The sequence below is a fragment of the Eupeodes corollae genome, chromosome 1 (genome assembly GCF_945859685.1).
Source record: "Eupeodes corollae chromosome 1, idEupCoro1.1, whole genome shotgun sequence".
Classification (NCBI taxonomy): Eukaryota; Metazoa; Arthropoda; class Insecta; order Diptera; family Syrphidae; genus Eupeodes; species Eupeodes corollae.
Window position 1 is genome coordinate 285,973,981 of NC_079147.1, and position 10,328 is coordinate 285,984,308.

At 34.9% G+C, this 10,328-nt stretch overlaps 3 protein-coding genes across 4 annotated transcripts; 1 reads left to right on the forward strand and 2 right to left on the reverse strand.

Moving 5' to 3' along the window:
* Window positions 1–3,720: 3,720 nt before the first annotated feature.
* LOC129938914 (uncharacterized) lies at window positions 3,721–4,980 on the forward strand. 2 transcript variants are annotated; one of them, XM_056046741.1, is made up of 3 exons: window positions 3,721–3,975; window positions 4,054–4,252; window positions 4,306–4,980. In XM_056046741.1, coding segments are annotated over exons 1-3 (876 nt in total). In that variant the 5' UTR covers window positions 3,721–3,973. The 2 variants fall into 2 exon arrangements, with proteins under 2 accessions (XP_055902716.1, XP_055902715.1); XM_056046740.1 differs by having other exon boundaries at window positions 3,721–3,932.
* On the reverse strand, window positions 3,998–6,676 carry LOC129938913 (putative nuclease HARBI1). The gene is made up of 4 exons (XM_056046739.1): window positions 6,315–6,676; window positions 5,814–6,252; window positions 5,614–5,758; window positions 3,998–5,552 (listed from the first exon to the last, which is right to left on the reverse strand). Exons 1-4 carry the CDS (start codon window positions 6,431–6,433, stop codon window positions 5,155–5,157), a joined length of 1,101 nt encoding a protein of 366 aa, XP_055902714.1. The 5' UTR covers window positions 6,434–6,676; the 3' UTR covers window positions 3,998–5,154.
* A 1,534-nt stretch (window positions 6,677–8,210) lies between these two features.
* On the reverse strand, window positions 8,211–9,786 carry LOC129938915 (60S acidic ribosomal protein P0). The gene is made up of 3 exons (XM_056046742.1): window positions 9,722–9,786; window positions 9,495–9,589; window positions 8,211–9,263 (listed from the first exon to the last, which is right to left on the reverse strand). Exons 2-3 carry the CDS (start codon window positions 9,546–9,548, stop codon window positions 8,370–8,372), a joined length of 948 nt encoding a protein of 315 aa, XP_055902717.1. The 5' UTR covers window positions 9,549–9,589; window positions 9,722–9,786; the 3' UTR covers window positions 8,211–8,369.
* Window positions 9,787–10,328: the final 542 nt, after the last annotated feature.

A 10,328-nucleotide genomic window follows, 5' to 3' on the forward strand; every position in this document is an offset into this window, starting at 1 on the left:
TATTTAGTCAATAGAAATAATTGTGCTTCTAGTGCCCACAATAGTGATGACTGATGAACAGCGTTGGAAGCTTTACCTTTGGTTCGGAAGCATTCTCTTCAATTATGGACACAGAATTTTAAGCCATGGGACTCAGGCAATAAATAAAAAACAATCCTTTCTTTTCGTTTTTTCCTGTTTAGCGAAAATTAGATTTTGGGAAGTTTATTGAAACACATCTCAAGAAGTAGGAACCAAACCAATTTCCAATGGTCTCTTACTCCGCAGTTAAGTTAAGTTGCAAAAAATGTCGCAGAACCACATACGACAGTTTGTACTCTTTGTTCAAAAAAAAGGTTAAGCTGATCCATGTGATATTTATGATGGGACCGAAATCAAAACTTTAACGAATTCCGAGAGAAACTATTAACAAAATCAAAAATAATGGTGTTCTCGGGATGTGCACGTAAATAAACTTCATACAATTGGCACTTAAATGGAAACCCTCCACAGATGAATACAAGTACCTGGAAGGTTTTTTTTTTATTTAAAAAAAAAAACAAAATCACGTTAATGTCAAGGAATGGGGAAACATATTTTCAAACCAGCGAATAGTATTATCTTCAAAATACAATATAAATTTAATGCTGTTATAAAAAGTTCGCTTCCTTATGCTGCCCAGGTATGGGGAATCAACGAATACGAGGCGATAGAAAAGTTTAACAGATGTTTTTTGAAGAAACTTTTTAATTTACCCCTTAAAACACCTAACTATGCCTTGTATCTGGAAACAGGACTTCCAAAAATATTTACTAGCAAAATTAAATTTCACGCTGACTACATTTAAAGGTTTTATTCCATCATGAAGACCGACAGACAAAACGAATGGCACTTTATGAGCTAAGAAACGAGGACTGGTGGATGTTGATATGGAAAGCTGTGGGAAACGCGTGTCGAGAAACAATATCGTTGAATCCATCAAATTTATATCATGCTAAAGAGGCTTTCTACAAAATCCAACAAAAGTATGAAAATTTGGAATGCGATGCTCTTATGGAGGAAGCTCGAAAATCACAAAGCAAGATTCTTTACTCACAACTGAACCTGAATCTTATGGAATCAAACTTCTTTAAAGATTCACTGAATTACAATCAAATATCCTTAATATTTAAAACAAGATGTGAAGTCCCTAGCTTTAACGGATCACCATACAACGGCAGTTTTAATCAGTTTTACACCTATTCGTCTTTATTTATTTGAATTTTCAAAGCCAGTTACCTTTTTTTGTCGTTTATTTCAGTCACTTTCGATCAGTGTTACCGCTATGCGACTTTAGTTGCATTTTAAACCTTTTTTGTACCTCATGCGACCTTTTAAAAAATTGTCTATTTTGACCCTTTTTTAAAAAAAAATGCGACTTTTTTGACCCCATCTCTAGAAAAATACATTGAAAAGATAAGTTATTTTCTTAATTCATACAAAATTTCCAAACTTCCATTGAAATAAGAACATATCTAACACTGTCATACATAATTTCAATCTATAAAATGGAATCAAGTTGAAATTCTTTGGGTCGACTCAATCACGTTTGCTCAGAATCGAAATCTTGCTATTCTAGCATAAAAATTCATTTCAACCTTTCGATTCTGCATATTAATGTAGTTAATAGTTAACAATTTTAAGTTTGTAATAGTAATTTTGGTTATTTCACCACTCCGTTCCTCTTTAACAAAGTTTCCCAATTATTTCTATGTGTTTTCAATATCAATGATAGGAAGTTTTCGGTTTTGAGGCACTTGGATCCTCAAGTAATCAAACTAGGCGAAGATCTCAAACTATAATGATCTAGTATCAGATTATTAACACCTTATAATTCAACCTGAAAAAGTAATTGAAGAATACAAGCTTTTAGAATTCAAAATTCATGAAAAGAATTATGAAAGTTTTTTGGAACTGTCTAATTTGGAGGAGTTTTGGCATAAGATCGGGGCAGTTAAAAACCGTCTCGGAGAATTTGTTTAATCCAATTTATACTCCTTTGTAAAACATATTTTCACACTTCCACACTGCAGTGCGTGTGCCGAAAGGGTTTTTTCTAAGTTAACAATTCTAAAAAATATATTAACGAACCGCCTGTGTGTGGAAACATGTAATGCAATGCTCTCTGCAGCAAATATTTTAGAAAAGCAAACTCTTGATGAATGGAAACCTTCAGAGGAGCTTATAAAAAGCTACCGTAAATTAATCACAACAAAATAATCAGCCCTATAATGAATTCCATCCTAAAAATTTTTACGAATCCCGCAAAAACTGCATCATGAAATCCGTTAGTAATGCAAAATTGTATGAGATTTTCCACTACGAACGGATTTCATGATACAGTTTTTCGGGATTCGTTAAAATTTCGATTACGATGAAATTCATGATAGGGCTGAATGACTGGTATTTTAAAAATAATATAAATATAAAAGTCAAATCTTTATAAATAATATGAATTCCTAAAATGTACCTTAATTTTTGTTTTTCAAAAGAACTGAATAGAATATGAATGTATTTATTTTTTAGTTTAACTTTAAAACTTGAGTTAATATAACTTTAATCGACTGAATTGAATTGACTGTTATTGTTATTTACCTAATGTTATATACATATACACTTTAACGTATTTTTTAAGAAAAGGAACGTGTGTGATATATATTATTATTTATAAGAATTTATAATAAAGAACTAAAAAACAACTAATTTTTTTTTTGCAAATTATACAGATTTTGTTTGATTTAGGTATGTATTAAAAAAAAATCTTAATGCGACTTTTTTTTCATTTGACCCTTTTTTTTGCGACCTTTTCAAAAATCCCACCGGTAACACTGCTTTCGATTGTTTATAATACATATATATAAATACTCCATAATACCTAATCTATTTTATAGGCATCGTTTTTGGAAACTGGTTACACCAGGTCCCAAATATATTTTTCTAGTTTATTTTTCAAATCTTCTAAAATTGAAGTCATCCTTATGAAAGGAATCGATTAGGAAAATTATTTGGCCAGTTTATATTTCTTAAGTCTTTATCGCTCAATTCAAAAAGAAATGATTCCTAGGTAATCTAACTGAAGATAGTTAAAAATTCACAATTCTTGTACAAATCGAAGAATATTCCTTTAAGATCCGTAATCTCAATCTTCAATTTAAAGAATTTAGTTTCTGTTTCTGTGGAATATATATGTACATTTGGCTCAATTCTAACATAAATAATATTTATCAATAACTTAAATTTAAACATTTGTTGGCACAAAGGCTTTATGCATTGGTAAATTACAAAAATTAACATGAAGTCGTTTGCTAAAAAAAGATTGTCGTTGGCGAGGTTCATCTCAGGTTGTTTAGTCCCGGTTCTAATGATGGATTTTGGTTGGGTGTTGCGGCGTTTAGCCGCGGTAGTATGCTGACCAGGCATCATAGAAGGAGACGGCGTCGTCAGTGGGGAGTTTGTCCAAAATATCCATATCACACAGGTATCTCGGGTCCGGGTGTCAAGACTTGTCAAGACTCTCGAAGGCTTTAAGTTTTTCCATTGCAGTTTTTCATATTATGGTAACCATATCGGAAAACTGTAGGTAATAACCGGCTTTCGCTATCACAGCCTTTTAGTGTGGGTTGAATTGCAGCAGCTTATTGAAATGTATTCCCAGGTATTTGGCGTTCTTCTTGACTTTAATCCACCCGGAAACGTCAGGGGCCCAACTCTGTAACTCGATTCTACAAAGAAAATGTGCGAATTCGCAAATTTGGTACTCTGTAATTCTTATAGAACGCTACAATGTGCGAAAATCGAACAGTTCTAGTAGTGCCAAGTACTTTTTACGCACTTTCGCATAAACGGGGAACTACCGAACTCGTAAGTAGACGCCAAATTGTAGCAAAACCTCACAAAATTATCCGTCATCAAATGTGTTGCCGAAAAGAACTGTGCGAAAGTATTATTTTTCAAAATGTAAGTAAATATAAATTGAAAATTAATAATTTATTGATTTTATTTCATTATTATTGTATGTGCATGTGTTTTGTATAGGGAATCATCAAAAAATCCGAACACGAAGACATCACAATTTGAACTAATGGTGCAATTCATGACTAGCCATTCAGATTTGGCTAAAGGATATTTAAAATCTCCCGAGGCAAGACAAAAGTCCAAACAGTTGTGGCTAAATTTATCTGCAAATTTGAATGCTGAAGGTCCTCCGCAGCGTGATGTTGTCGGTTGGAAAAAGGTAAACTAAGTTCCACCATTGACCACTTTTTTTAAAGCTATGTACCTTTTTAGGTTTGGGCTGATTTTAAAGTTCATACGAAAGCTAAGTTACGAAAAAACAGAATAAATATATCCGCAACTGGAGGTGGTCCACCTAAATATTATTCTTTGAATGCTTTAGAAGAGAAAGTAATTGAGTTGCTAGATTTAAATCAAGCAGTTGATGGGATGCAAAGGTCTCTATGCTTCGGTGTTGCACATGAAACAAATTCAAATAGCCAGCTCGAAGACTATACAGAAAGTGTAGGAGCATCCGTGGTGGGCATTGAAAATGCTGATGAAGAATGTATATTTGATACTACCGTCGACTTTGAAACAAGTCTGAATACTCAGAGGGCTGAAAAAGAAAATATACCAAGACAAAGAATTACACCAAAAAAGCGACAAAATGCATTACTTGAAAATCAAATAAGCCATCAAATCGAATATCAGAACAATATGTTTATGGCTATGAGGGAAGTTAATGATAACTTAAAAAGTATTGTGAAATATAAGAAAAGAAACTATGAACTTAATGAAAAAAAGTACACACTAAAAAAAGATAAACAAAAATTTGCAAAAGAAAAGTTTGAGTTCAAAAAATTGTGTGCAATAGAAAAAAACAAAAATTTGGTATTGAAGTTAGAACTAAAAAAAGAAATTTTAAAACTTAAGCAACAGCAAACTTTTAACATTGAAGACTGTTAACTTGTAGACTTTTTATAGTAACAAAAACAAGTTTTTTTTTTTGAAAATGAAGTATTTTATTTATTTTTGTGATATCTTTTAAAGTGAAATTCCTTATTTATGTTTGTTTTTGTTGAAATAGTGAATTGATGTTTACTTATTTTTAAGTTGATTGATTTAATAAAAGTAAAATATTTATGAATTAAATAAATCGTTTCTTATATTATTTCGAATCCTTTTTGCTATATTGATATATTCTTCGTTTTCTACATAATGTTGATCTGAGCTGAAATGATCACTAACATCTTCCAAAACCAGATCTTGATTTGAATCAGGTAACGCAACTTTATATTTTACACAGATGTTATGAAGAGCGCAACAAACATTCATAATCTGAGTGACCTTCTCCGGTGTATAGTGAAGTTCTCTTGCCGCCAAAAGACATCTGAACCTTGCTTTTAAAACACCAAAAACGCGCTCAATAATTGACCTTGAAATCGAAAATTTTTCATTAAATTTTGATTCGGCAGATCCTTCGCTTGCTATTCTGTATGGTGTCAAAATCCAAGGCTCCAAAGGATACCCTGAGTCTCCTTAAAATAAAATTTTTAGTAGTATTTTATTCATTTTTTTTTCAGTAAATTTAAGACATACCTAAGATCCATGACGACCGATCACCGTTTTGAAAGTTTCTTTTGAGGAAAGCCCTTTCAGCACTTAGTCCCCAGATGTGAGAATCGTGTGAAGCTCCTCCATATCGTCCATTAACTGCCCTTATTGCCATAGTATTGTCACATATCTATATATCATTTTATATATAGCCTTTATAATATGAAATTTATATTTCAACTTACCACCATTGCATTAATACTATGCTTAAGTTTTCTGTTAAAGAAAAGCTGTTCACTAGTTGCCGGCCTAATGATCTGGATGTGGGTTCCATCGACAACACCGATCACACCGGGTATTCGCGATTTATCCCAAAAGTACCGCTTCGATTTTCTTTTTTCCTCCTCTGTCATATTAAAGTTTATGAACTTCGGACAAACAACCTTTTCTATAACAGATAAAACTTCACTCATTATTTTCGACATTGTTTGTTGTGCTAGTCCCGCAAATCTATCTCCACCGATTTGGTTTTGATATCCGCCTGTCGCCAAAAATTTCAATGTTGCCGATAATTTGATTATATTCGGCACAGAAGTTTGTCTTCTGGAAATATTTAGTTCTGTGGAAATGCTATTTAATATGAATGTAAATGCATCCTTAGACAGGCGGTAATTTTGAACAAAGCTGTAAGTAAACATAACAAAATGTATTAAAAAAAACTTTTGAAATAACTTCAATGGCACAACCTCTTGTCGCTGAGCTCCAATATATTGGAATTATCTCGTATCCATCTCCTTTGTATTTGTTGAACTCTTTCCTCATTTTCATTTGACTCCTCATCAAACCAAATTCCTACACTATCCATATTTAATTAACAAATAAAAAACTATGTTGGAATAAATTTCGCGCTTTGAGTTATTAGTTTTTCTCTTTTTATTTTTGTTCATGTAATGTCAAATAAATTCGAGCCTCGTTCGAAAATCGCAATTTTTCGAGCAATTCCTTGGCATTACTGGCATTCGATTCTACTTTCATAGGTAGTGCCACTTAAAAGTAGAATCGCAAATGATTTTCTAATAGAATCAAAAGTAGAATCGAGTTACATAGTAGGGCCCCAGAACAAGGTTTCGGGCCACTGCAGTCGATCTACATCGGTTGATGTTGGTGACGTGTCTCCGGATCCTCACCAATTCCGATTTGGAGGTGTTTATCCTTATTCCCCACTTCTGGTAGTACTCGTAGTCTGCTTATGTGTGCTTCTACTCTTCGGGCTGCGATCGTAGGAAACATAGAGGACGAATAGGTGAGTGAGTCATCCGCAAACAGCAGGTTCTCCCAATCCGTTGGCACTGGCTGTTCAGATGTCATTAGGCTGTGTAGAGGAACGGTCCAAGTTATGATCCTTGGGCGACTCCAGCCTTTACGTATTTAATTGTTGACTTGAAACTGCCAATTTCTACAAAGAAGTTTCTGAAAGAAAGAAAACAAAATTTTGTATTATTGGCTGTGGGATATTAAAAATTCGGAGCTTATGAATGAGGGCCTCAATCCTTTTTCCTTTCTCGACAATCAGAAAGCATCCAACTGTGGCTCGGTGGCTATTGAGATCGGCGGTGACGTCGGACTGAAACTTTAGAAGTGGATGGATCGTTGAGTGAGCTTGTCGAAATCCAAACTGCATGTCGGAGTGATGTTTTGTCCGTTGCAGAATATCTTCAGCCTTCTTAATATGACTTCTTCCAGAATTTTGAGTTGTTGAGGAGTGATACCGGCCTGTAGTTGGAGATCATATTGGTGCTGCCTTTCTTCGGAATTGCGACTACTTTGGATGTCTTCCACTTTTTTGGAAAATAGCCGTTGATGATGCAGTTATTTATGATGAAAGTCAAGATTATTACAAAGATTTGCTGAAGTCTTTTCAGTATATAGTTGGAAACCCTGTCCATTTCAGTTGATTTCTTCGGCTTCAAGTTGTTAATGATCTTAGCTATCTCTTCAGGATTGCAAAATCTATGGATATTAGCTGGTTCATCGGCTTTACAGTTGTCGTCAAATTGAACTACAATGTTTGGCTGTTGAGTCAACTGGATGGAGGTTTCTTTGGAGCTTCCATTTTGTAATTCATTGATGTTAGTTCAATGTTGTTGCTCATCATGATTTTCGGTAGCGGTTTTCTCCTACAATTGCAAACAGAAGCATACAAATGGGAATTCCCTAATCTCCTCGTCAGTGGGAAAAATTCAGAGGCCTTATTATTTAACGGATTACGTTCTATAATCTATTGAAATAGCGCGTTTAATTGTTCCCCTAAGCAATTCAATGGTGACTCTCGCCTTTGGTATCAATGTCAAAAATAAAGATATTGGTTCTTTTGCAAGCTTTTAAGAGGTGATTACTTTCTTCTTTCCCCACATCTTTTGAAGAACTCAATATTTTTCTTTAAAGTTTGCACTGTCTTGACTTAAATCCTCTTCAAGGCTTGCTTATTATCATATCATTTAGTGCTAAGTCGGTGTCCATCAGCATGCACGTTATGCATCGGATCAATAAAAATATATGTCCGAGAGCTATTCCAAAAAAGTTTCCTATTGAAAATAATAGAAAGAAAATCAATCTGTTCCAACCAAATAAAAACAACCCAATTCAAATTTCAAGTAAAAACTTTTATTATACTTGTCAAGTTTGTTGCAACTCGCCATTGGAGTGTCAGTCCGACGATAATTTGCAACTTAACTATTACAATTAGTATACCAAAGCATTCCTTGATGATAGAGGCGTCTGTTGATGCAGTTCTAGTGCGTTTAATCGAACAAACCGAAACCCATGTCGTCGTCTTCCTCTTCCTCGGATTCCTCCTTAGCGGCTTCCTTGGCGGCGGCTGCTGGAGCAGCTGCAGCGGCAGCAGCTGGGGCGGCTGCGGCAGCGAATTTGCTTGGATCCTTGATGTACTCCTTGATGGTGGCGGCTTCCTTGAATTCCACTTCGGTGGTGGCAGCAATGGCCAACAAGTTCCTGAAACCATTTGCAACGCTGTGTGGTGCGGATGCGATGGTTGGGTATCCAACTTGCAAACACACGGCAGCCAAATTGGCAACACCTTGTTGGAACTTGGCGCGCAAGTCCTCGGGCTTGATGTCCAAGATTTCGGGCGAGAAGATTGAACCAGAGTCGTAAACTTGTTTCACAATCAAACCGTATGAGAATGGAGAGATGTTCAACATGTTAAGCAAAGTGGCTTCGGAAGCTCCGACCTTGTCACCAGGCTTCAAGATGGGTACATCGTTGATGATTTCAATTGTACCCTTGGAAATCTTGGTTGGGATGGACAGAGCCTGGAAGAAAGAAGTCTTCTCGGGTCCCAAACCGGTGTTCTGGGCTGGGATGATGACGGGAAGTGGGGCAATGGCACCAGCACGAGCTGGGGCACGAACTTTGCTCTCCAACAACTTGTCACGGATGTCGCACAAATCCTCCTTGGTGAAAACGAAACCTACATTGTTCTTGATGTAAGGCAACAACTTCTCGAGCTGTTGGTTGTTCTCCAAGTGTCCGCGGATAGCCTTGCGGATCATGGTGTTCTTACCCATGAGAACGACACCCTTTCCACGGAGGGAAGTACGGATGTTTTGCATCTGGCGAGAACCTACGTTGTCGGCTCCGACGATGAAACATTTTGGGTATTCGTCGAACAATTGCTGAAAAAAATGAAAAATTGTTTTTAGAAATGCTAATAATTTGAATGGGCAGAGTAGAAAAGTTTGGAAGTAATCAGACAGCCCTTAGGAGGCAGGTATAAAACATTCCACGAACCAGGATACTTGGGTTCAGCTATTTCTAGCTTGAGCATCCAGACGGTTCGAGTTTAGACGGAAAGGTATTCATCATGGATTGATAGCAAATAGAAATTAATTTAAATAAATACTTACAACGACTTTAAGGAAATAGCTGGCTTTCCAGGCTGTTTTGTTCTCCCTAACCATCTTGAATAATTGTAATTAGGGACTCTTGAAGAATTTAAGAACTGCAAATTATAAAAAAAAGATATCACATTATAGCACACGAATTTAGTCAAAACATTCAATTAAATTCAAGGATGGCTTCGAAATTTTGAGATTATTTTCACAAAAAAAAATTGTAGAAACGTGGAACCTACCAAAAGCACAAACGTACACGATGATGTCTTTGACTAAAATGGCCGATTGTTGGTGAAAACCGATGCGATGACAGCTTTGTATGGGAGCCACTAGCGTGTAGCTGCTGTCAAATTAATGATAATGTAGTTTGAATGTGTATGCTTTAGGTTGCAAATACAATTTTAAATTCACGGAAGTATTCAAAATAAAGTATATGTTTTCGTGAGCCCAAAAATATCCGTCGAATAACATATAAAAATCAATTACAAATTTAATTATACATTTTTAATTAAGACTTTACTAAGCGGAGAACTTAAAACAAATATTTTCTTTTCCAAAAATTGAAAAACAAAGGGGTACTTCGCATCCATATATATTTATGGACTTACTTGCTTGCCCTTAAAGACAAATGTTTGTATATCTTCATTTTGTAATTTTTCCAAAAAAAAATGGTTGAATAAAGTTAAGCTGTCATATTGGAATAATTATTGAAATTTTTAATTGTTAATTTTAGAATATTTGAGTTGAAAATTATCTTTTTGACAACTGAAACAAATAACGTATGAAATTAAGTATTTTATTTTGATATTTAGTTACAGAATATGCCATGAAACTAGGATGTTGCCA

Bases quoted from the DNA above. Each gene is read 5' to 3' on its own strand.
- LOC129938915 (XM_056046742.1), bottom strand. From the start codon at position 9,548: ATGGTTAGGGAGAACAAAACAGCCTGGAAAGCCAGCTATTTCCTTAAA. The intron at 9,264-9,494 runs GTAAGTATTTAT...CATTTTTTTCAG, and splicing joins GCTATTTCCTTAAAGTCGTT to CAATTGTTCGACGAATACCC.
- LOC129938914 (XM_056046740.1), top strand. From the start codon at position 3,802: ATGTGCGAAAATCGAACAGTTCTAGTAGTGCCAAGTACTTTTTACGCA. The intron at 3,933-4,053 runs GTGTTGCCGAAA...TGTTTTGTATAG, and splicing joins AAAATTATCCGTCATCAAAT to GGAATCATCAAAAAATCCGA. The intron at 4,253-4,305 runs GTAAACTAAGTT...GTACCTTTTTAG, and splicing joins ATGTTGTCGGTTGGAAAAAG to GTTTGGGCTGATTTTAAAGT.
- LOC129938913 (XM_056046739.1), bottom strand. From the start codon at position 6,433: ATGGATAGTGTAGGAATTTGGTTTGATGAGGAGTCAAATGAAAATGAG. The intron at 6,253-6,314 runs GTTGTGCCATTG...GTTTACTTACAG, and splicing joins TTGGAGCTCAGCGACAAGAG to CTTTGTTCAAAATTACCGCC. The intron at 5,553-5,613 runs GTATGTCTTAAA...TTTTATTTTAAG, and splicing joins TCGGTCGTCATGGATCTTAG to GAGACTCAGGGTATCCTTTG.